At 38.9% G+C, this 25,771-nt stretch overlaps 3 protein-coding genes across 11 annotated transcripts in view; all 3 read left to right on the forward strand.

The window, feature by feature from the left end:
- dst (dystonin) overlaps nt 1-25,771 on the forward strand; it is a 141,218-nt gene that overhangs the window by 58,564 nt on the left and 56,883 nt on the right. For all 9 annotated transcript variants that reach the window (XM_079473550.1, XM_079473548.1, XM_079473552.1 and 6 more), the window contains 20 exons: nt 739-843; nt 954-1,049; nt 1,133-1,258; nt 2,167-2,319; nt 2,405-2,559; nt 2,723-2,849; nt 2,928-3,111; nt 3,466-3,623; nt 6,652-6,830; nt 6,921-7,059; nt 7,186-7,379; nt 7,474-7,636; nt 7,710-7,793; nt 7,985-8,092; nt 8,178-8,276; nt 15,033-15,179; nt 17,013-17,101; nt 17,186-17,294; nt 24,498-24,650; nt 25,450-25,683. In XM_079473550.1, coding sequence (XP_079329676.1) covers nt 739-843; nt 954-1,049; nt 1,133-1,258; nt 2,167-2,319; nt 2,405-2,559; nt 2,723-2,849; nt 2,928-3,111; nt 3,466-3,623; nt 6,652-6,830; nt 6,921-7,059; nt 7,186-7,379; nt 7,474-7,636; nt 7,710-7,793; nt 7,985-8,092; nt 8,178-8,276; nt 15,033-15,179; nt 17,013-17,101; nt 17,186-17,294; nt 24,498-24,650; nt 25,450-25,683 — 2,802 coding nt within the window. The remainder of the gene's footprint in view (nt 1-738; nt 844-953; nt 1,050-1,132; nt 1,259-2,166; nt 2,320-2,404; nt 2,560-2,722; nt 2,850-2,927; nt 3,112-3,465; nt 3,624-6,651; nt 6,831-6,920; nt 7,060-7,185; nt 7,380-7,473; nt 7,637-7,709; nt 7,794-7,984; nt 8,093-8,177; nt 8,277-15,032; nt 15,180-17,012; nt 17,102-17,185; nt 17,295-24,497; nt 24,651-25,449; nt 25,684-25,771) is intronic.
- On the forward strand, nt 8,796-15,179 carry LOC306903863 (uncharacterized protein; the record flags this gene model as incomplete). Its single annotated transcript, XM_079473401.1, has 2 exons — nt 8,796-11,900; nt 12,340-15,179. 2 exons carry the CDS (start codon nt 8,796-8,798, stop codon nt 14,341-14,343), a joined length of 5,109 nt encoding a protein of 1,702 aa, XP_079329527.1. The 3' UTR covers nt 14,344-15,179.
- Nucleotides 17,569-24,056, forward strand: LOC306903864 (uncharacterized protein; the record flags this gene model as incomplete). The annotated part of the gene is made up of 6 exons (XM_079473402.1): nt 17,569-17,589; nt 17,849-22,429; nt 22,508-22,654; nt 22,780-22,995; nt 23,110-23,259; nt 23,796-24,056. 6 exons carry the CDS (start codon nt 17,569-17,571, stop codon nt 24,054-24,056), a joined length of 5,376 nt encoding a protein of 1,791 aa, XP_079329528.1.

Raw genomic sequence — 25,771 nt, forward strand, 5'->3', positions numbered from 1 at the left:
AAAAATATGAAATGATTATATTGTATAAAAATAATGTGGTCATTATCATGGTCATGGCTGTATTGTTATTAGTGCTTTTTAAAAGATTATTTAGTACACTTCTTTGTATGATAGTTTATTTAATGCCATTCATATAGTAGGTAGAAACATTTATATGTTATATTCTACATCTTTAAATATCTTAAATCAAAGAATACTCGTCTAATAGTCTAATACTTTAAGTATTAAAGTATGAAAGGGCCCCTGTCCTTTCACCCGTCTTCCATTGAGTACTCACTTAGTTAATTGGTGCTCTTAAGTTTTTTTTACAAATAGTACAGTTAATATTAATACATCAAATTAATAATTGTTTTTGGGATGTTTGGAGAATATTTTTTTAAACATCTGCATTAAACTGAGAAAAATGTTTAGCTCTTCATCACTCAGCTTCAGCGGGTAATTTGATGCTTGAAGGTTTACTGAACACAGGCTTTTATTCAATAAAATATGTTCATTATTCATCAGTAATGACTCTAAATGTACATGAGCTGTACATTAAGTTTACACTTCATCTCCTGTTGATTTATCTCCTTTAAATGTGTCAGCGCTGTAGACATCAGTCATGATGAGGATTTTATGTTAACTAGTAATGTTTTTATATAACCTTGACTTGTCTCTGCATATCACAGTCAAGTTCTCGGAAAGAGATGATATTTGTGCCAAGGCATGAATTCCTCATATTGCCGTGTTTTTCTGCAGGATCTCATGAGAGAACTGGATGATAAGGAACAGGTGATCATGTCAGTCCAGGATAAAGCAGAACACCTGCTTTTGGAGAATCATCCTGCCAGACTGACCATTGAGGTAGAGTACTTTTGAGTTAAATAGAGAACATATGGGTTTGAAATGACCTAAAGTTGAGTAAATAATAAAAAAAATGATTACCTTTATTTTTACCTCTGTACTATCCTTAGGCATATAGAGCAGCCATGCAGACTCAATGGAGCTGGATACTGCAGCTGTGTCACTGTGTGGAGCAACATCTGAAAGACAACGCTGTTTACTTTGACGTCAGTTACGTTCACATTACACATATTCTTCCATGAGACATTTTGCTGATTGTTTGTATTCAACCCATTCTCTTGTTCTCTAGTTTTTCAACGATGCCAAAGAGTCTCTGGATTACCTTAAGAGTCTCCAAGATGCCATTCACAGGAAGTATGGATGTGACCGAACCAGCAGTTTACATCGGCTGGAGGATCTGATTCCAGAGTCTATGGTTAGTCAAGGTCACTTCCACATTGTGATTGAGAACCAGATTCTTTAAAGACAAATAAGGAAACCCAATAGATTTCGAGAATGTTTGGTTCTGTACTTTTTGAATTGGTCTGAATTGATCTACAATGTGGTAAGCACACTAATATACTCTTTACAGTGTGTTTGCCGTAAACTATCCTTTTAAATACTGTTTATATCCAAAGATATTCATATTAACAAGATGGCCGTCCCAGCAAAGCTTTGCGCGTGCGTAGTATCTAAAGCAACATGAAAAGTAATGTTTTTAAGCGCAATTTGATCATAGGAACAAACGTTATGGTACATTTTACGTCATTTTAAAATGTTGTTTTTAAATATGTCGTTTAATTGGGATTTTAGCCTGCGATTTCGGAAATATCTGTATTCACATTCACGTCTGTTTAAATGACGTAATAACTGCCCGGAGGCAAGTCCCAAAGATGGCCATCGAGTGGCACAACCGGACTTTGATATAGCGTAGTTATTTTAGTTTTCATTATAGCTGTATTAATATTTTCAATTCGCTTGTATTTTTAGATTCATAGTTTTTATGGTAATTTTAGGCAAAGTTTAAGCTATATTTTAGTACATAAGTTATTTGTTTATTTTTTATGTTGCTATATAAGATGAATTCAATTGTATTTTAGTTTTTGTTTAATTCATAATTTATTGCTTAAACCTATTTCTGTTAATTTTTGAGGCAACATTTACATTTTTCACTTAGTTTAAGTTTTTTTTCTATGAACAGAAATAATAAAATATATAATATTGGTATATAGTTAGAAACAATAACTTGAGTGTTGCTTTGGTGAGCGACATCTTCCGTTGCTAAAAGAAACAGATTGAGACATTTTAACATAACAGTGTGGATTTATGTTTTTGTCTGTACAGGATGAGAAAGAACAGCTCCTAAAATACAGCAGCACTGTGGGTGGGTTAGTGGGCAGAGCAAAGTCTGTTGTTCGACTTAAAGCCCGAAACCCTGAGAATCCCATCAGGAGCTCCATACCTGTGAAATCCATTTGCGATTACCGTCAGATCGAGGTACATTCACAGTAACACATGCTGCATGCCTGCAGCAGAGTTTCCATGAGGCTTATTTTTATTCATGAAACATCTCTATCATCAGATCACCATCGGCAAAGAAGACGAATGTATTCTAGTGAGCAATTCTCACCGAGCCAAGTGGAAAGTTATCAATCCATCTGGAAATGAGGCCATGGTACCTTCAGTCTGCTTCAATGTGCCACCGCCCAATAAAGAGGCTATAGAAATGGCAAGCAGGTGAGATTTAGTTATTACAGTTTGGCCAAAAATAATGATCCTTCTATAGAGGCAGAAATGACCCAATTCTTTTTGATCTCTTCCCCAGCCAACGATTTATGCAGATAAATGAAATGAAACGAACGGATTGTTTTTCATGATTGTTTTTGTCTCACACCATCAGGATTGAGCAGTTGTATCAGAATGTTCTGGCATTGTGGCATCACTCTCACATTAACATGAAGAGCGTGGTATCTTGGCACTATCTTATGACTGACATCCGTGCCATCCGTAAAAGCACCGTTGCCTCGGTAGGAACCTTTCAGTCCATATTTGTACAACCCCAAATCAAACATGTAATTTGTTGACATCTCTCTCTCTCTCTCTAGATCAAGACCCTGCTACCGGGTGATCACCAACAGGTTTTGAGCAGTTTGCAGTCTCACTTTGAGGACTTTCTGAAGGACAGCGATGAATCAGAGGTCTTTACAATGGCTGACTGCACACAGTTGGAGAAGGAGGTGATAGCGTGTAGAGAGTATTATGAGGAGCTGCTCAAATCTGCTGAGAGAGGCAAGTCATTGTCCATCACACACATTCATTTAAGGCAAAGGGCCAACATTCATTTTCAATGAGATTTTGAGGTATTTAAGCTGCACTGACCATCAGAGGTGAGATGTGGGCGTATCCAGAAACGTAGCAAATAGCCATGTACTGTAAGAACCACCAATAGAGCCCACTGATTCAGTAGCTATGGGTCAAGGTTTTTCATAAAGTCCTCTTATTGTTAAAGCTCGTCACTGATCTAAGGAAATGCATGTAAGCCAGTATGTAAAGTAATGAAGATTTTCACTGCACAGCCAACTCACTTTGTCTGCGGTGTGAACTGTTCTGCTCTTGAATGTTTTGCCCTCTGCTGGTCAACAGAAGAACACGAGGAGTCTGTTTACAACATGTTCATATCTGAGGTGCGTAACTTCCGCATGCGGGTGGAGGCTCATGAGGAACAGCTGATTCGGAAAATCCGCACCCCACTGGACAGAGATGACCTCCAGGAGTGCATGCTGCGAATCACTGAACAAGAGGTTTGTGAACCAAAGAATATCTCCCTCTCAGCTGTTAGCAGTTAAGTTTGCAATAACTTGACTTTTTGAAATCGGACCATAGATGATCGTTTTAAACACGTATTACAATAACTTCCAAATAACCAGCTGGATTCCTCTAATCAGACTTTATGTCATTTTAACCTGGGTGCTATTTGCTGGGGGGATTTCCCCCCTCTGTTTATTCGTGCCTGTTCAAATATTTTAAGCCCCGGTGGATGGGGACAAAATCAATCTCCCAGACCATGACTTGATATTTAACAAATATATAATTTAAAATACCTCAAATAAAGATAGTTTGAATACAATACAAATAAAAACCTGTAGCGTGATTGAAACAATGATCAAATCAGAAATAGATGTTCACTGTCATTGGTTCCGCTTGTGTGAGAATTGCAATCGAGTTCCAGTGTCTTGAATTCAGAAACGGCATAGAGTCATCAGGTGCCAATTGCTGAAGTTTTCTGACTTGACTAGGAACTGTTGTCGTGATGATGAGGGAAGCCGATCCCCACAGTAGGACTGTCAAACGCGATTCATATTTTTGCAAACAACTAAAGCACTACGTACCTTTTAAAGCAATGGAAACAAAATGATTTGCTTCAACAGTTTAACCATGCTTCAACAGTTTGTTTGGATGATACGCAGAGGCGGACAGAGTACACAGGTTCATTACTTGAGTAAAAGTACAGATACCCCTTGCTAAATTGTACTCAAGTACAAGTAAAAGTACTACAGTCAGATGTGTACTTAAGTAAAAGTACTGAAGTACATGTTTTTAAAAGTACTTGAGTATCAAGAGTACAAGAGTACATTTTCTAAATATTGCATTACTACTGCCACAGTGCTTACATTTATGTACAGAAACGTCCTACATGGAGTTATGAAAAATGTTAATGTTAATACCTTGGAGAATGTTAAAGGAATTTAAAGTAAAATAAAGTAATTTTAATCTTTTTACCATGCTTTATTCTTTTCACCTCTGCTAGAGTTTTAATGGATTTTTTGCACCCACATTTGAACCGAACAGTTTTAAACAACACACCGCATACTCAAGAACATCAAAGCAAATACTCGGCTTACATTAATGAGTAATATTAGAAAATACAATTCAGCTAACAATTGTGTGTACATGTGAGTTTCTCTGTTTTTTCATCAATCAGTAGTGGCGTTTCATCAAAACCTAGGGTATGGCGAAATTTCCTCAGACCATACAAAAACGAACCACAATGAAACCAAATGATACCACATATATGTAACCACAAAACTTAAAGTAGTAAAAAATAACCCACAGCCAGATGTTGTCATAACCACCACCAACGACTACGTTAATCGACTATGAGACTAAAATATAAACCAACCATTGATCAGATTCAGCAAACAAGATTAAATATAAAACATGTCTTACCTTGTCGCAGGGTTGTTAAGCCTTGATTCTTTTCATTTTTAAGCTAATCCTGGCATAGCTAGTGGCAAATCGCAAAATACATAATAGCCTAAACTGCGACTGCACTACAAAGTCTTTCCGTACAATATATTTTTTTAATTTTTCACAGATAGCGTTGTACATTATGAATGAAATACAATAACAATAGTGTAAATTATTCGATTTATTAAAATTATTAAATGGATGCCAACTAATTGGGAAAATAAAGACCATCCCCACTACCCATAACCTCACACGTGATTCCAAAACCACTGTTAGGCATTTTGTAGACAGTTTCTTTGTTTTATTGAAAATAAATGCCTGTATATGATCTTAAATGTGGAAAATGCAGACAAACGAGTTTAGCCAAAAAGAGCTTCGAACCAACATTACGATGATGTCACGTCAAAACTACATATCTTCGGTCTTACCGACTATACGTCAATGACGCTATGTGAATTAACGGTGTTTATACATTCTCAAATACACATGCTTCCGACGCCTATGCTACATGTACACATCAGTGTAAAGTAGTTTAATTATCTATAATGAGTCTCATTACGCACACATACTTTGTTTCAACAATGTTTTCTGAACGCTAGGGCCATACACAAACGCCGCCCCTGAAATCAATAAACCTAAAACAGCAAAGAAGGCGATATAGCAATGTTCTGACACACCTCTGAACCTGACCGTGTTATACACGCAGCATAGAGCAAAGAAGAGAAAATAATAATGATTAAAGAAAATCAGCTGACCGGTCGCGATGTTTTCAAGTTCATTTCATGTTATATTTAGCATTTTATATGACGCTATTGGCTACTCTTCCCTTACCTTTATTCTTTATTCGTATAAAAATACCCCCAAATCGCATGAAAATACACACAAAACACATATTCTTCAATCGTGCATTTATTAGCTTCTTGTTTTGGTGAAGAAATGTTACTTTAGCTTCATCGCGGATGTCCTGAATGAGGAAGTGTACACAGGACGTGTCATGCAGACGTGAGATGATTGACAGCTGTGTACAGCAAATGATAGAGCTCTGAGGTCTGGGTGATTGTTGCTGATAGGCTCGCCCAATAAGTGGCGCCTGCACAATCCATCACGTTTGAGAGGGAAAAAACAAATTGGTGGTTTCCGAGATTTTTCTTTTTCCTTTTTAGAAGTAACGTGTACTTACGGTTATGGATAGAAATGTAGCGGAGTAAAGAGTACAATATTTGCCTCTCAAATGTACTTGAGTAAAGTCATGAGTACTCCCCAAAAATTATACTCAAGTAAAGTACAGATCCCTCAAAATTGTACTTAAGTACTGTACTCGAGTAAATGTACTCCGTTACTGTCCGGCTCTGATGATACGTGCTGTGACATACAAGTTGAAATGTGCACTTTATAGCAAACCTTTTCCAAAATTGGTTAATAAAGTTGTTATTATTATTATATAAATGCTCCTATAGTCTAATGGGCTTAATATAAGCTTAATGGAGTTTGTAATGTATTTTATTGAACCTTATCAAAACATTATTTTTCACAAATCTCACCCTGATTTTAACTGATGTCTGATCTTTTTCCCATAACCAGAAGAAAAAGGTAGAGCTCGATAGGTTTAAGGAAGACCTTGAGATCCTGAAAGAGAAGTGTGAGGTTTTCCTCAGACAAGCAGGCGCCTCTCCGTCCATCCCCACACTTTCCTCTGAGCTCAATGTCCTTACTCAGAGCATGAGCCAGGTGTACTCCATGTGCTTCATCTACCTGGAAAAGTGAGTGGTTAAAAAAACATTGTAGTAAAATGATGAAAAAGCACCAAAATAGACAAACGCTGCAAATAATGACCTTTTCTACTCTTTTAGGCTCAAGACAGTAAGTTTGGTGGTAAAACACAGTCAGAGTGCAGAAGCACTGGTCAAACTTTATGAAGCCAAATTGTGTGAGGAGGATTCAATCAATGCCAACATCAAATCTATTGATGGTGCCATGAGCACACTCAAGGTAATAAAAATGTTGCTTTGATGATCGTTTTGTCACATGACAGTTTTTGTGTTATTAAATGCAATCATATATTATTGACTATGGCATTCTGTATATACGTGTTATATAAATGTTATTTATTTGTAGCAATGGAGGTCTGAAATCGATGAGAGACGTGAAGTATTTCATGACCTGGAGGATGAGCTTCAAAAGGCTCGAGTGATCAGCGAACGCATGTTCAAGACTCACAACGAGAGAGACTTTGATTTGGATTGGCACAAGGAGAAGGCCGACCAGCTGAAAGAGAGATGGCAAAATATTCACTCGCAAATCGAAAACAGGTAGTTAAGCTGTCCTGTTAGACTCCAGCTAGCTCCAACTTGATGTGGTCTTGTTCATTTACTGATCGATGAGTTTGTTTTCCAATATGTTCAGGCTCAGAGACCTGGAAGGCATCAGTAAGTCTCTCAAGTACTATAAAGACACATACAACATTCTGGATGAGTGGATCAAAGAAATGGAGGCCAAACAGCTCAAGGCCCAAGAGAATCAACCTGAGGACAGCAAAGCTCTGGCTGAGTTCCTTAACCAGCAGAAAGTATGGAAAACTCAGTTGTATTTAACATGTCATGTTATGTTATTGTTTTTCTTTAAATTGCTTTTATTTGCAGGTTCTTGTGGCAGAGATTGAACGGAAACAGAGCAAAATTGAAGAGTGTCAGAAGTATTCTGAGCAGTTTGCAATTGGAGTGAAAGTAAGCACTGTGGATTTACTATCTGATGTACCATGGTATCATTTTTGTGCTTTTTAGTAACAGATTATATGTTATACTTCAACCATAAGAAAACAGTGAAATAAAGAATCAAATTAAATATTGAAAAAAACAATTGAACGGTTAGGAGTTTATATTATAAGGGTTCTTCATGTTTGTTTTTCTTCTTCAAGGACTATGAATTACAGTTGATGACCTTCAGAGCCATGGTTGAATCTCAGCATAAGTCTCCTGTGAAGAGGATGAAGATACAGAGTTCGTCTGATGTCATCCAGCAAGAGGTAACTAAATATTACTTCTTATTTAAAATGGTCAAATAAACAATTCTTTTGACCATGTTTGAACTTTCTTTATTTCCATCCTCAGTTTATGGACCTTCGTACACGTTACACTGCCCTGGTTACTCTCATGACACAGTATGTGAAGTTTGCAGGTGAAACCCTGAAGAGGGCAGAGGAGGATGAGGTAGGGTACTTTACACGTTGTGGCTGACAATGCTATTATTTTTGCTTTGAACTTAGCGATGTTATGCTCCCAGCCATGTGTTATTCAAATGACACATGAGAACTATGACAAACACTGTAACACAGGGATTTTCTATCCGGCTTTTGGCGAGCCACTATCTTGGACACTTTTTGCTTTAGCATACTCCACAAACATTTTTGTGACCACACTTTATGACCATTTAACGCCTCTCTGTGATTCTTGCAATACAAATCTTCCTTATGCTTGGGCATTTAGATACAAAACAGTATACAGTGCTGTATTTTGTATCATTGGTGACCCTGTCTCCTGGAGATAAAGCATGGCCTGAGGAGGCCAAGAAATAAGGCTGAAGAGTACGCACGGTGGTGGTGGTAGGGCATTTTCAAAATTGGTTGGTAAGTGGTGGAAATGAATCGCCTTATGTCTTTTGCGCAGTTGACTAGAAGATGACTCTGTCTTTCTTTTTAGAGGAGGATATCATTGGAAAGAGCAGAGTACATGAGCTGGACAGAGAGCATGGAATTGCAGAAAGCTGCGAATGAAGAGGAGATTTCCAGGCTCCGGCGTCAGGTACTGGAGCTCGAGGCTTCACTGTCCAACCGACAACAGCAGCTAGAAATCCTGGGAGGTGATTTTGAGATGCAGAAGAAGTCAATAGAGGACTTGACTCTACAGAAGTCAAAGTTTGAGTATGAGACACAGAAATACCGCCACGAACTGGAAGGTGTGATCAAAAGTAAGGGTTCAGTTGAACAAGAGTTGAATCGTGCCCGGCAACAGGTTCAGCAATCTGAGGCCAAACAGGCCTCCCTGGAAGACAGCCTTCGCAACCTTAAGAAAAGCATAGAGGGGAGTACATTGGCCCGCAAGAAGCTTGAAGTTCACTTAAGACGTAAGGACAGCGACGTTCAGGGCCTTGAGGAGCACAGTCGGACGTTGGAGCGAGAACTGAGGGCCAAGGAAGATGTTGAGGCGGAGCTAATAAGCCAAGTGAGAATCATGGAGTCAGAAGTCAGAATGAAGCAAGGGGGATCTTTGCTGGGTTTCAGCAAGGAAGGTGCACAGCAGTCATCCTTCACAACCAGTTCTCAGATTCTCCATTCTGAATCCGAGGCGGATGTCCTGCATCGCAAGATGGAGGAGCTTGTGATGGGCAAGAAGCGAGCCGAAAATGAGATCAAGACCTTGAAATCTGAATTGAACTCTGTTGTTGTTCATAAGACTCTGGCCGAGGAAAAAGCACAACGCTTTAAGGAACTCATAGATGAATCAAACAACAGGTTGTTGAAGCTTCAAGCAGAAATGGATGCAGACAGGTCGAACATTAGACAAAAATCAGAGGAGTTAAGACAGGAATCGTCGGAATTAAAGAAATCTGTCTATGTGTTTCAGGAACAAATCAAGTCGCTACAAAGAGACAAATCTGCTCTGGAGCAAAGAGTGCTTTTCCATAAAACAGAAGTTGATGGCATAAAAGAAAAGCTCAAGATCAACCAAGGTAAACTTCTACAATGGACATCCTATGAGCAGGAGAGCTCACATAAGTTGAGGTGCCTGGAAGATGAGTTGTCTTCCAAACAGACTGAAGTAGAGCAGATAACATTTAAGATGAATGAACTGAATCGAAAAAATCAGTTGTTGGAAAGTGATAGTCGACATCTTAAGGTAAGTATCGAGTCCCTCCAGCAAGACAAATTCCACACTGAACAAAAGATTAAAACCCTGAAAGGTGAGTCCGATGTTTTAAAGGAGCAACTGCAAAGAGCCAAGGACGAAATTAATCTGAAGACGCGAAATGAGAAGGAAGCTCAAGTCAAGGTTAAAAACCTTGAAATGGAGCTACAGAAAAAATCCTTACAGGTGATTCAGCTAACCAAGAAAGTAGAAGAACTGAAGAAAGTTAACATGGACACAGAATGCTCCACAAAAAACTTCAAAGTTGAACTCGACAGAGCAAACACAGAGATTGGTAGTAAGGAACAGCTTATTAATATACTCAAGTCTCAAGCAGAAAGTGCAAAATCTCAAATGAAAATAGTGGAAGATGAGCTTCTAAACAAATCGCAGATATCCCATGAGCTTCAAATCAAACTAAAAGATTACAATGAGGAGTCAAAAAAGACCATTGACTTACAGCAAGAGATCAGGTCTCTCACAATGACCATCACCAACTATGAAAAAGAAAACACTAACCTGAAATCAGAGCTAAATCTGGCTAACCGCAAGGTTCAGGAACAGAAACTAGAAATAAATAACCTGAACATGACTTTAAAAAAAGCCATAGCGGACTCCCAAAGAGAGTCATCAGAGGGTAAGAGAAACATTTCAAAGATGCGAGAACTTGAAAATGAGCTCATGAAATGTAAGCAGACTATCAGCAGGATCAGCGGAAGTTCAGAGAAAGCCACAGTCAGCCTAAAACAGGACATCTCATCTCTTCAGAGGGATAAACAAACAGCTGACCAGAAGTTACAGTCTTTAAAATCTGAGTTTGACGATCTCAGTTTAATGCTAAAAAGAACAAAAGATGAACTGCAGCGAGTGACCGAAGAGAATAAGTTAACTCAGTCCAAACTCAGAGAGACGGAGCAAGAACTTCAAAGAAAAGGTTCTGTTATACGAGAATTGAGTTCTACCGCAGATAAATCAGTACTGAATTTAAAACAAGAACTAGTCACCTTTCAAAACGAGAGAAGCTCGGCAGAAGAAAAAACCTCAGGGTTGAATCTCCAAATATCAGAGTTGAAGCACAAATTAAAACAAACGCAAGAGGACCTCAGACAGAAGCAAAAAGAAGCATCTGCTGCTGAGTCGAGGTCACAAAAGCTTGAAGAACAACTGAACAATTGTAAAAAAATGCTTGATGATCTAAAAGGGAAACTCGACTTACAAAAGAATGGCTATGAGACTCAACTGCAGTTAGTGCAGGCTGAAATGGAGCAAAATCTTTCACTTCAAGAAGCGCGTTTAAAACTAGACTCTGACAGGAGGTCAAAGGAGCACTCACGTACTGTCGAAACAGCCGAGAGAGAAAACAAACATCTTTCTCAAGAAGTCGAGAAGCTTAAAGCTTCAATCGCCAATCTGACAAAAGCCAAGCTAGAGGCCGAACAACAACTCACCGACCTACAAGCTCGCATTGACGGATCTGAGAGACAGAGGGGAATTCTTGACCTGGAGCTCCTCAAAGCAAAATCAAAGATTTCTGAATTAGAAACAGACAAAATCATGGTGAACACTAGTATTTATCAGCTCGACAGTATTCAGAAAGACAGCTCAAATGAGATTGGAAGGCTAAAGAAAATGTTGATGGAGACAAATCAGAAACTGGAGATCTCAGAAAAAGAAGCAAAGTCTCGAAAGGAACAGATTGTTTCGTACATCAAAGAAATGAAATCTTTACAGGAGAAGAATCTGAAGCTTGAGGTGGAAGTGAGCTCTGAGCAGAAGCACCTTGGTCAAGCCAATCATCTGTGTGCCAAAGACAGTGAGCTTGCCAAGCTCAAGACTGAACTTCAGTTGACAAAGCAAATTGTTGGGTCTTGTGAAGAAGTAAAGCGGAGCCTAGAAGAGGAGCTGACGAAGATGAAAATGAGCTCTAAGGTATGACTTAATATACAGTATATTCAAAGTTTTGCTAAAATGTTAATGAAGTAGAAGTATTATACAAGACAAGCTTGCTACCGGTACAGGAACAAAGATCACACATTTCCTTTTTTCCCTTTTGACAAGTTAGATTTTATTCATGTAGTAGATTTACGTGTATATTTTAAAATTGAGAAATGTTTCAACTTCCAGTAAATATTCTAATAATCCTGTTGTTTTCATCCAATGGTTGGCTGAAATATGGACAATGTTGGCATAAATTAAACTAAAACAAATTCCATATTTAACATTATTTAACCCAGCAAAGATGCATTTTAACAAACTGATGGGTTTGTCCATATTTAATCCTACCATGACTACTGAAACAAACTTAAAGCTTCTTTAAGTAAACAAGTGTTTACATGGTCTAATAGCATCAATAATTTTACGCTTGCAGATATCCACTCTGGAAAAGGAGAAAGTCCTAGAGGAGCTAAGAAAGGTCAAAATGCAAGTAATGAACGAGAAAGACAAGAACACTGAACCGTCTATTGAATTTGAAAAACTGACAAACCAAGTGAGGGTTGCTAAAAGTCAGAGTGAGATTACCGAGCATAAGAAAAGTTCATTGTCTGATAAAGGAAGGTCTGGAAAAAGCCAAAATGTTTCATTCAGTATCACAGATTCTGAGTCACTCAGTGAGTCTGGCTCTTCAAGTAAAGTAAAAGGCCTGAAAATTGAGTCTTCTACCCATAAAATTCAAGGTCTCAGAGGACGGATTAGTATTCAAAAGTTAATAAAAATCAGAATAATTACAGAGGAAATTGCACTCAAGTTGCAAACTGGCCTCATCACTATGGAGGAGGTAGAAGCATCCCTTGCTCAATTTATCGGTAAACCGTCCTCGATTGCGGGTATTTACATAGAATCCAGCAAGAAAAAGCTGTCCTTCATGGACGCAGTTAAAGAAGGACTAATATCAAAAACCCACGCTCTCCAGTTTTTGGAAGCGCAGGCTGCCACGGGCTGCATCATTGACCCTTTAACAGGTGAAGGTCACTCTCCTGCAGATGCTGTTGAGAAAGGTATCATTGGTAAGGATCTGAAGGACAAAATGAGTGATGCTTACAAAGCTGTCTGTGGATATACCCATGCAGGAAAGATTCTTTCAGTGTTTCAAGCTATGGAGGAGAGAATTTTAGACAGACATAAAGGAAGAGCCATTATTGAGACTCAGATAGCTACCGGTGGATTGATTCACTCGTTGATTGGCATTAAAGTTCCCATGGATTGTGCACTAGAACAGGGACTCATAAATAAAGCAACCCTTCAAAGTCTCTATGATCCAGTCAGTAACCCAAAAGATTTCCACTACCCAGACACCGGGCAAAAGGCATACTATAGTGAACTGCTGAGAGTGTGCGTGTATGACGTTAACAGTGGAGTCTATCTTCTTCCATTTGGTGATCAGCACCTCTATACTCTTTCTCCATCAACCAATCACAGAGTTTCTGTTATCAACACCTCTAATGATGCAAAAATGTCTGCCTATGAAGCGTACAAAGCTGGACAAATTGACAAGAGAACCTATCTGTTTCTTACACAACTAGAAAGTGACTGGCAGGAGACAACAGTCATGGATTCAAGCAGGAGCCTCTTGCACATCCTGACGGACCACAAAAGTGGACGTCAGCTCTGCCTGGAGAATGCTCTCAGTCTGAAAATTCTCCAAACAGAAGAGCTTAGTAGTTACAGGAGTGGCCACCTAAGTATATTTGAGCTTGCTGATCTTCTGATTTCCAGAAGAGTTGTCTTTAAAGTTCCTAACAGCCCTGTTGCAGGACTTTGGGATGTTTCTTTGAAGAAAAGACTCTCGGTTTACAAAGGTCTCCAACACAACATTGTGGACAGACTCACCGCGTTAAGGATGCTAGAAGCACAGGCCTGCACCGGAGGCATCTGCGATCCGGCATCCGGAGAAAGGATCCTCATCATGGAGGCACAACGCAGAGGTCTCTTAGATGAAGGTTTTGCAAGACAGCTCCAACAATGTGAGCAAGCCTACAATGGGATTATTAATCCTCAGAGCAGAAAGACGTTGACTGTGGCTCAGGCCATGCAAGAGAACCTGTTCCCCAAAGATGTTGGACTAAGGTGTCTTGAGTTTCAGCTGGCCACTGGTGGGCTCATTAACCCAGAGAGTCAAGAAAGAGTTCTATTGGAAGATGCTATTCAGAAAGGCATGATCGATAAAGCGACAGCTGCACATTTTAAACACGACTCCTCCCACACCAAATGTATCACCTGTCCCAAAACCAAGCGAAAAATGTCTTTCAAGGAAGCTCTAGAAAAGAGTGTCTTTGACAGCCACACTGGGTTTCTGCTTCTTCAAGCACTAAAGTCCCATAGCCCAGGCAATACTTCAGCATTCCAGTACTTCTGGACCTATCAACATTTCTGATTCTGAAAAACAGGTCATGCTGTTGGTGTGAATGGAATGGCAGAAAACGGGCCTGTCTGCCCACCTCTCATCCATATATCTTCCTTTGTGTTTAGCGTAGCAAAGAAATCGATACAGATTTGGAACAACCAGAGGGTGATTTAATGATGATAGAATTTTTATTTTTGGGCTTTAACTGTGGGCCAGGCATGTGCGTCTGATGAAACCGTCTATAGGTCGTGTTTAAGGGACATGATAAACGATCTTTACCGTCATATGGGTGTGAGGATATTTTCCAGAACGTATGTGACTCGAATGTTTGCTGTGTTTGCTTGGTGGATCATTATCTAACACAGTTTTAGTGTATATCTTATTATAATTTTATAAAAAAGTCTTATAAAACGTTTCTTGAAATATATAAAAATAATTCTGTGGTAAGTGGATACATTTATTTTCTGCTGTAATATATTCCTTAGATATTTCTCATATCTATCATATGTTATTTCTTCTTTTTGTGGCACATTTATGCCAATGGCATATTTTTATTTATTGGCGAGCACCATTCTACATAAAAATGGCTGGGAGCTTAACAGACATAATGCACTCAGTTCTTGTTTTTTATTTTATTGAAACACCAAACATGTTGTGTTACAGTTGCCTAATGTTTTACGATTTCTTATCCTCCCACAATTTATTTTCACTGAATTTAGAGAACGGTTGAGGATGAGAAGAAAGAACATGGTGATAAAGTTAACAAGTTATTGAACTGGATGTCCAGTATGAAATCGAATCAAAACAAAGATGGAAATACTCTCAGTGGTGGTACACCCAGTACTGAGAGCTCTAGTAAGCCCCAGGTAAATCAATATAGTCCATATATGACCTCTATTTTCTTGTACACATTTTTTTTTACCAGGTGGTCAGCTTTGGATTCTACAGAGCATTTCAACCATTCATCATCTTAACAATTTATTGATTATTACAGAGAACTGACTCTTTTATACCCATTGCGGCTGTGTTGAATATCAACATATTTTGTACAGTCTTGAAATAAAATAAATGTTTTTATCGTCATACGTTTGTATTGTTCACATACATTTGACCCACTCAATTGAAACATTAAATATAAATGATTTACACTTTCATTTCAGACTGGGTTCATATAACCACACAAATCACTTCAATAGTCTTTAGTCCTCATGAACATCACGTCCAGTGGTCAGATCACAGATGGATCTACCAGTCTCATAAAAATGTCCACAAGCACATGATTCTATCAGACACATATACTGTATGAAATAAACCATGTGATAAACTGTACAAATCCCACAGGACTTTTAAACAATGATGTGGTCTCAGTATTGATTATACTTTATGCCTAAACTAGTTTCATATCTACATGTACCAAACATGTTTTAACATGTCTCATGTTTTCAGTGGTAGTCTATATATATTGTTAACTGACACACAGCACAGAGCACGTTTTATATCATATTGCGACACTGAACAAAAAAATAATGGACCATTCGGCATTTACTTCTACAGACAAAAATCTAAACATGACAACTGTATAGTGTACTGTGACCCCGCAATGTATTTACCACCCCTTAGAATTATATGATTATTATTTTAAATTCGATTAAATTACAAAATATCAAACCAATTTTGCATTAAATATTTAACAATAATAAATATTTCAAATGAATGATTCTAGTTGAAGGTCGTGTTGGGTTATAGCGATATATATACCGATGTGATAAAGTGCACATGCAGTTACTCTGCTTCAGATAACACATACACAACAATCACTACAATCATATGAGATGTTGTGTAATGCGAAGACATGTCTGCATTTAAATGTGTGGCTTAAATGGCATTTGGGGCCACTGGTTGTATTACATGGGAGATATCAGATGAAGTGCAGTTCTTTTATTATAAGAAAATTGTACATTATACTCCCTCACAATAAAGCCCCATGAATTTCAAGTGTACAAATATATGTGGTCACATGTTAAACATGCGCTTTTGGAACATTTTCATATTAAACCCACATGTGAAACATGTTGACATTTAGTCACAAAATGTAAAAAGCACGTTAGAAATAAATTTGAATTGTGTAGAATCGAAAATGGAGATGTTATCACATGTGAAAAATGACGAAATTCGTGTGGTTTTCCTGAATGTTACTTGTACAGTTTATATACTTTCTTAAGAGTTTGGTTCCAAAATGAGATCCAAAAATCATGTTTTTGTTGTTGTGCATTCCACTTACTATCAATCAAACTGCAGTTGATTTGTTTTGATTCAAGCCATAATAACAACAAAAATATACAGCTAAATATTCCAATAAAACACACCAAAAGCATGATAACATAATAAAAAACATGATTTGGAGTTAAAAACGGAGTTATCTCATTTTGTAACCAAACTTTTCACACACACACACACACACGCACACACACACGCACACACATGCACACACACACACACACACACACACAACCATATATAATTATAATAAATCATTTAATTCATGTTATGAATTGTTATTACACAGCAATGTTTTGTTTAACTACACTATAACAAATAATGCTTAAAACAAAGTGTAACCAGTAATTGTTATACACTGTACTTCACAAGTAAACACAAGTAATAGATAATAAAACATGCTTTGTTAATTTTAATTATAGATGTCAGTGGAAGAAATGGTGTCAAAGAAGGAACAAATTGCAGAAGCTCTGAGGACTACACAGCTGATGCTAACCAAACACAGTGATAAGTATGTTGAAATGTTTTGCACCCTTTTTCTTCTCAACTTAATAAAACTTAACATATAAGATTGATTTAAAACTATTTTGCCCAGAATGACTGAGGAAGAAAAGCAAGAAACAAAAGAGCATCTCAGATCTCTTCATCAGGCCTACAGCGAGCTCTCTCAACAGTGCGAAGATGTGAATTCTGCTGCTGATCGGGTGAGATTAAGATTTTTCCAGATCAATAATGCTGATGTTGGATATTGAGTGATTCTTTTATTCCAACTGCGTAACTAACATGTGTTTCTTGGAATATATGTGGCATGGTTTGACAGCCACTTTAACTTTTTAATTTCACAACTGCAAAAAGGTTTGAATATTCTTTCAAAAAGAAAGATGCTCTAATCTGAGTATGCTGTAAACATACATTGCATGTCAGCCGCTCCGACTCTTTCTTTACAGCAAAGCCTAAGGATGTTCCTACTCTGTTAAGATGCGGTTCACCACACTGCACGTATTAACATACTGTTCATTGTGTTTTCTCTAACTGTGTTGTTCTGAAAAATACTGAGAGGTGTGTTCACAGATGCATGTAATCTTTTATTGCGTCCCATTTCTCTTAATGTGTGAGACTTTGCAAATGTTCTAGTAGAATTCATAGACTTGACTGATGGGTGAGTGTGCTTTGTATCTATTTGTAAACATATTTATAATTACGAAACACCTTGTGATTATTTTGAACGTCCATTTTGATTAATTAATCTCTTTGCCAGGGTCTCCAGGTCATTGAGGGCATTCTGGATGTTGAAAGTGGAGCTGTGATGACTGTGTGTGGTGCTGCGCAGAATGGCCTCCTCGACAACAACACCGCACTTAGTCTTCTTGCTGCGCAGCTTATGACCACTGGACTCCTTTCTTCCGAACGACACTTGTGTATGGATTTGGATGATGCGTTTAAGAGCAGACTTGTGGATAAATCAATGTTCAAGCAATTGGAATACCTTAATGAAGTTAAAAAACTTCTTCAGGATCCTCAGTATGCTTTGGAACCCTTGCCGGTTATAACAGCCTTGACACATGGGGATGTATCTGAGCAAACAGCCGTAAAGATCCTTGAAATCCAGTTAGCGACTGGAGGCTTAAATCAGACAAACACTGGAGAAATCCTTAATCTGGAAAGGGCTTTCCAACTTGACCTGATACCTCACTCACTGTTTTTCAAAATATTGGAGCGGAGGGATACTTGCAAGCACTTGATCGACCCCAACACTGCAGAAAAAGTCTCACTTAGTGATCTTTTGCAGAGTAGCGTAATCCATGAACCGACCAGACTTCGCCTGCTTCCTGTGAAAATCCGAAATGATGGAACTATACCCCTGACACATGGAGAAGATATTAGCGTTATGAGAGCTGCACACGAAGGGATCATTGATAGAGAGACCATGCTTCGGCTGTTGAGCACACAGTTGTTTGCAGGGGGCATTGTTGACCCCAGCATGAGTCAAAAGCTAACAGTTGAAGAGGCCGTAAACAGGGGGATAATTGACCAGGACACTGCGAGTGAAATACTGAGCCATCAAGCCCAAACTGGTGGTATTGTTAACCCTTGCACTGGGGCAAGACTTACAGTCGATGAGGCCGTCCAGTGTGAGTTAATAAGCTCCAGCAGTGCATTGTTGGTCTTAGAACGACAAAAAGCATTCTTAGGTCTCCTTTGGCCTCACGCTGGTGAAATCCTCTCTTTCTCAACTTCCCTCCAACAAAAAATAGTCACTAATCAACTGGCGACCGAACTGCTGAATAAGCGAAAGATGATAACAGCCTTGTATATCCCTGAGAATTCAGAGGTAGTTGACATTGACTCTGCAGTGCAGAATAATTTGATAGATACGTTCACAAAAGACCTGTTGAAGATTATAGAAATCCCAGATGTTTTTCCTGATATCAATGAGCTAAATGACAGGTTTTCTTCTTGGCTGGTAAGGCGGGAGCTACAGATCGAAGGATTTCAGGGATCTGATGAAGAATTAAAGAGTGACGGGTGTGTTCCAAATGCTCCATCTCCTTCTGACGCAAAGCAAATCTTTCTTTCATACCTCATGATGAACAGCTATATGGATCCAATGTCAGGTCAGAGGCTTTTGGTTTTTGACAGGCAAGTAGATCAAATGGCTAAATTGCTGTTTGCTGAGACATCTGAATCAGAATGTGCTGCCAAGATTATCTCATCTTTAGATGATTCTGAGGAGTCTCCAATGAATGAGAACATTTCTGACTTTGAGGATGAATCTCTTAACGTGGGTGCTTTGAAAGAATTGCAAATATGTGAACCTTTAGAGAGGAGAGCTGAGGATGAACTTGAGGTAGAGGTTTCTAAAGAATTAGCAAATCATTTTGAGTTTACTTTAAACTCTGAACCCGATATCATTATCTTGGGAATGGGTGAAAAGTTTGATGCTTTCCCAAGCAGTGGTCAACAAATGACTACAGTGGAAACTCAGACACCAAAGAAGGATTCTACATGTTTACACAGTGACAACTGCCAAGCTGAAAGGACTGACATGGGTTCCCTGCAACCGACACAAGCAATGCAGTTACCCCAAACAACCTTTATTGCATCAGAAACTCCCACAAGTTTGTGTTCAGTAGTAGATAATTTGACATGTGATGATACCACTGAAAAAGACCAAGAAAGACATTCATCATGCTTACCTTACCTAATGTCAAGTGAAACAAGCAGCAATGCAGAAATTACGTCTGAATTCCCAAATTCTCTGGTTTTGTGGGATGACAAACATGAGGGGGATTTTGCCATCCATCTTTTTAGGGCACAAGTAGAGGGAGGAGGGATTTTAGATGTCACCACTGAAAAACGATATGATCTTGAAGGTGCTCTGGATAAAGGTCTTATTGATGAAGACACTGTTTTAAAAGTACTTGCTTTACAGCTTCAAGAATGCAGTTTTAAAGAAAATGAAAGTGTTACGATGTCCATTTTGAAGAGGTCCGTCATTAAAGGCTACATATCAAATAAGGTGGCCTCACAGATCATGGAAAAAAAATACATGTTGGAAGATTTCTACACTGCAGTGGTTGGAAAAACCATCAGTGTTTGTGAGGCTTTAGAAACAGGTGTGATTACTGATGATATTAGTGGAAGTGTTCTCTCTTCAGAGCCAGTAAGAAAGGCCATCATTGATCCAGAGGGAAAGTGTTTACGCAGTGTCTCAGATGCCCACCAAATGGGAATGTTGGATGATGAAGAGGTGAAGAGAATGTTGCATTCGCAGCAGGACAGAAGTGTAGATATTATGGTGTTTGACGTTGACAAAGATCAGCTCAGACAAACAGATCCAGTATACTCAAAATTAGATGAAGCCATGCAGGTGACTTCAGATATAGCACATCTAAGCAAGTGCCAGGATCCTCTGGTGCCTACCATTGCTGTGCATGACCCTCCATGTGACGATGTTCCAGCAATATATAAAAATGTAATAAACAACAATGAGATTGACAAAGTTGCAGAGAGTAATGGAACATGGGTAGATCATGTTGATTGCAGCCACTTTAAGAATCCAACAACTGTACTAGAAACTGTAGATGGAGAAGGAGGTTACACAGAAGAGCGAGATGAGTCAAAACGCCTGAGTGAAAATGATGAGGCTTTTGTTTGTCATGAACCTGAAGGCTTTGTTTCCGATCTCAGGCAGGTGGGTTATCTTGAGACAACAGCGAGTCAGGTCCATAGCCCTGTCCAGAGTGACTCTGGCATTTCATGTTCATCACAAAGTTACATCTGCTCAAACAAAAGACAAGCAGAAAGTTTATTGAATTCTGAACTGGAAACCAACGGATTAAAAAAAGAGATAGAAATAACACATTACTCCAGAACGGGACTCTCCAGCAAGAGCTTTAGTACTTTGCAACCAGAGGTAATAGATGTTGCACCGGTGGAAACACTAGCACAGACATCATGTGAATCAAGGGCCAAGTCTCCAGCAGAAATTAATTTAAGCAGTGATGATCAGCTTACATCAGTTCAGTGTTTACAACCTCAAACAGAAGATATGCCACCTCAATCCATAGTGTGCTGTAAAGCTGTATATGGGGAAACAGATAAGGAGAAGTTTGACGAAACGTCAGAGTGTACTATAGATCCTAAAGAAAATAAAGGAGTGCTTGTGCCTGTAGACAAGAGTTTGGAAATGTTTCTAAAGGTACCCATGACAAAAACGAGAGTGGTTTGTATTGAGGGCAGAATTGACAGTGAGAATACACAAAACAATGACATTGAAGGCCAGATAGGGTTCCAAGGATCTGAGCAAGCAATTGAAATAAACTCAAAAGATGCAGCTGAATGTACAGTAAATTCTAAACCCCTGGAGTCACTATTACCACTTGAAATGCTAGCTTATGCTAGTCAAGGTGATTCAAATAATGTTACAAATAACATAGACCACCGTGGTAACCCTGAAATATTATGTAACCACGTTGCCCCAAAGACTGAAGTGGATGATGTAATCACAGTAGATGAATCCGATTTTGAAAGAGACAATGTAGAGGACCTGGTTCAAACCGTGGAGTCAGTCAGCACCCCAGCTTCCTGTTCAGACCACATGTTCACAGAATTCAATGAAATGCAGTCTACCTCCAAACTGCCAAGTGCTTTTGTCACAGAAATGCTCGAGCCGGACACTAAACGAAGCACGGGTGTCTACAGAAATCTGGGGGGTGGGGATGAATTTGTCCGTGGAGATGTACAACTGGATCTGTGTACTCCTTTACCTCAGCAGGAACTGAATGCAAGTGAAATCGTTCCACAACTAGTCAGCAGCGATCTTAAAACATGTTTAAATGAATTACTTCAAATGAAGGTGGAAGGGGTTAGTGCTGATGAGATGCAAAAACAAAAATGTCAAGTCATTGATAACATTATTAAAATCATTCAACGTCACCCCACGCCCTTTAATGCTAATCAACCCAACCTCACTGAGAGACACATGGATCCAGATATCCTCCTGGATTTGAAAAAACATGGACTAGAGTTAGAAGAGGAACAGAAATTATCAGCTGACCCGCATCATCAGTCTGGTGTTGGATTCATACAGTCTCAGCTACAGGAGATAATTCAGGGGTTCTCCATTTGCAGGGATCTGGGAATGCTCAAGGACAGGATTGAGACATTAAGCACTGGCCTTACAGATAATAATATAGATGTTAAAAGCACAGAGGTTGAAGTTAAAGACGATGCCATTGCAGATGATGGCTGTCAGGCAACGGAATCCAACCACCTGGAATCTAAAGCAGTTGATCAAAACTCAAAGCAAACGGATGGGCTCAATATCAAACCTGCAGTAAGCTCTTGATGTTGATTTGTAAAGCTCTTTTGGATCATAGAAAACTTGTTTAGTATATCTCTTTGCATTTTACAGGTATTCTCAACACAGAATTACTTGGAATGTGTTGGCAGACTCCAGGATCATTATGATACTCTTGAAGATATTAGAAATGACTTGGTGACCAGACGTCCAGTAGCAGAAGATATGGAGGGTTTGCATAGTCAGCTGGAGGAAGCTCAGGTTTGTCACTCCTTTGTCACTCAATGAAAATTCTTACGACGTCACTTGCTTTTACCTGCACTTCAAATATTCAGAATCGATTCCTGTATGAACCTTCTATCTAATTCCACTCAATCTGTTTGTAGTGTCTGGAAGCACAGCTCGCTCATCTCCCTGCTATGCTAACAGCAGATCTGAACGTAGCCGAGCAGCTTCTGAATGCTGCTGATGAACTTGTTCCCACGCAAATCCAACAAGATCTGGCTACGGTTTATGTAGATTTACAGAACGCTTTCACAGATGTTTGCCATTTGTCAGCTGAGAGAAGGAATGCTATTCTACTAGCAATGGACACAGTGAAGGTCAGTGCAGAATTATAAAAAAAGTGTGAGAGTAAGTTACTAGAGCAGTGTCCAATAAAGCAAATTACACTTAAGCACTGTATTGTCTCATAATAGTTCGAACATGGTTTACAGGTCCGTTTAGAAACGTCATATAAGGATTTGCTGGGCTGCCTTGATATGATCTCAGCTCGTGTACAAGACAATTCTGAAGTGCTGTCCAAGCTGGATATCACAAATACAGATGACAGAGAACAAATAAAAGACAAGATTCAACAAAATAAGGTAAGTTCGTGTTTGTTTATCTGGAACTATGAAGTTGATAAAACATAAGGCCGCTACCACTTGAGGTCTCAGCATCACCCGCTGTTTAGCAACCTCATTACATGAAGTCATTATAATATTCCAACAGATTTAATCTGTTTTCTATTTTATTTGTGAACATGCTTTGGTGATCACTTGTAGAAGTGCACAACCTCTTTCTAAGTGATGCACCTATTCCTAGTATTATCACGATGTACAACACCAGCGTGGCAGGCGTGTTCTCTGTTAAGTCTTAGGTCTTTCGATTCCATGTGTAGTGTTACGAATTTTTGTTAGTGTTACATTTAACAGAAATCGTCTAGCCGTTTTAAAACAGAGGCCGCATGGTTGATATCTGCTGGTAAAACGTGAATGTTCTAAACGTTATGATATTCAATCAGGCCTGTTCACAAGTCTGTGATTTCTTTCGTTTTCATTTCCCATAACATATTATAAATCAAAAAGAAAAACAAAAATGTACATGTACTTGATTCTTTTTTTTGTTGTTTTTTTCTCAGGATATACAGAGGAACTTATCAGGAACTCGACAGCTTTTGGAAGATGCTGCTTTTGATATTCAAAACTTTATTTCTGATCACGCTCAGTTCTTGAGTCCCGGTCACAGCAGACATCTTCTGAAAGCTCTCAGCAGCACGCAGAGATCCCTAAAAGAGCTAACAGACAGAGTTTTCACTCACATGCAAACTCTGGACATCCAGCTGGAGATCTGTGAGGATCAGACTCAACAGCAGGTGTTTTTAGCAGCATGTCACGTGTGATGCAGTTTGTAAGGAAGGGTTGGGAAACTCGTCAACCTGTCTTCAAAAAAGTGAAAGATTCATGAATGTGTTTGTTTGTCATGCTCAGTGTTGTGAGTTGTTGTGTGTTTTGCTGTTTCTGTTGACAACACAGAGAATTCATGGCTTGATCACTGGCCCATATTTACCTTCTTCTGATCCTCTTGACAGTTTGCAGCTTCTACTACTCAAGGACCAACGTTTTATTCATCTGCCTTGTGGGAAAGCTTTCCGACAACTAAAGGCAAAACTAACCCACTGAAGCTGAAAATATGTTCTTCATCTCTAAATCCTGTCTCTTTGAATGGCCGGCATGTTTACAGCATACTCAGTCACCACTAATGATCACATGCTCGGTTCTGCATTATAAGTGTCTCTGTAGAAAATGTGTCTTTTCTGAATCTGTGGATGTTTGTGTGCTAGGCTGCTGTGGAGAAGCAGAAAGAGTTTTCAGAGAAGCTCCAGGAGCTGCTGGGTGATCTGACAGAGACTGAGAACCGGCTCATTGGACACCAGCAGCAGGCTGCCCATGCAAAGACCGTGGGAGACCTCCAGCAATACCAACAAGAACATCAGGTCCATGTCTAACCTGCTACGCTTTAATACGCTCTAATAATCATGCGGATGTTATTACCAGAATCAAAATAAGCTTTATTCGCCAAGTGTGCCCACGCACACAAGGAAATTCTTCTGGTTACAGGAGATCTACTGTCTTAAACACACAGAATATACTGTACATAACAAAGATAATAGAAAAGAAGAACATATAAGATAAATGTGAGACTGAAAGGATAACAAAATATAAATAATATAGAAAGGTGCAGTTTAGTACTGTATATTATTACAATTGTGTACTGTACATTACAAGAGTATAATATAGTATAATAAGAGGATAATGTATAAGATACTAGTACTATTGATACATCAGGTTTCATACAAAGAGATTAGCTGCGTCAGCTGTGGCCTAATGGTTAGAGCGTTGGGCTTGTGATCAGTTGCCGGTTCTAATCTCAGTGCCAGCAGGTCATGACTGAAGGGCCCTTGAGCAAGGGACCTTACCCCTGATTGCTCTGCAGTAATGTGCCACGGTAAAAAACTACTTGTAAGTCGCTTTGGATAAAAGCGTCTGTCAAATGAATAAATGTAAATGTAAAGAGTAGTTCACCTCACCATTTGCCCCATTCACTTTCCATGGTATTTTTTATTCCTACTATGGGAAGTCAATGGGACAAATTTGAAGTGAAATACTCCTTTAATGGCAGAAATATTGAAATAAACTCTTGACTAATAAAATGTATCCCTTAAATAGACAGTATATGGATAAAACCATCAGCCAAATCCTGAATAGGTAAATTCTCTCTCTGCGGTCTTTTAGGCTCTACAGAAAGACCTGCAGGCCAATGCCAATGCCCTCAATGAAGTCATGAGCAGCACTAAAAAGTTCCTGGAGGAGAATCGCAGTAAACTCAGTCCAGAGCAGATATCTGCTCTTGAGAACAAACTGGAAGAACTCAAGAGCAAGGCGAATCTGCTTAACCAGACGGCAGAAGAGTCCAGGAAAGATCTGGACAAAGTGTTGACAAGTGCCATCAAGCAAGAGACTGAAAAGGTTGGAGAAACAAACGAAACATTGTGCAACAGCAGACAAAAATCCTGTTCATTTTCTCCATGAAGAAATGTATTTCTATGACGTATTG

The sequence above is a fragment of the Barbatula barbatula genome (assembly GCF_947034865.1).
Source record: "Barbatula barbatula genome assembly, chromosome: 14".
Lineage (NCBI taxonomy): Eukaryota > Metazoa > Chordata > Actinopteri > Cypriniformes > Nemacheilidae > Barbatula > Barbatula barbatula.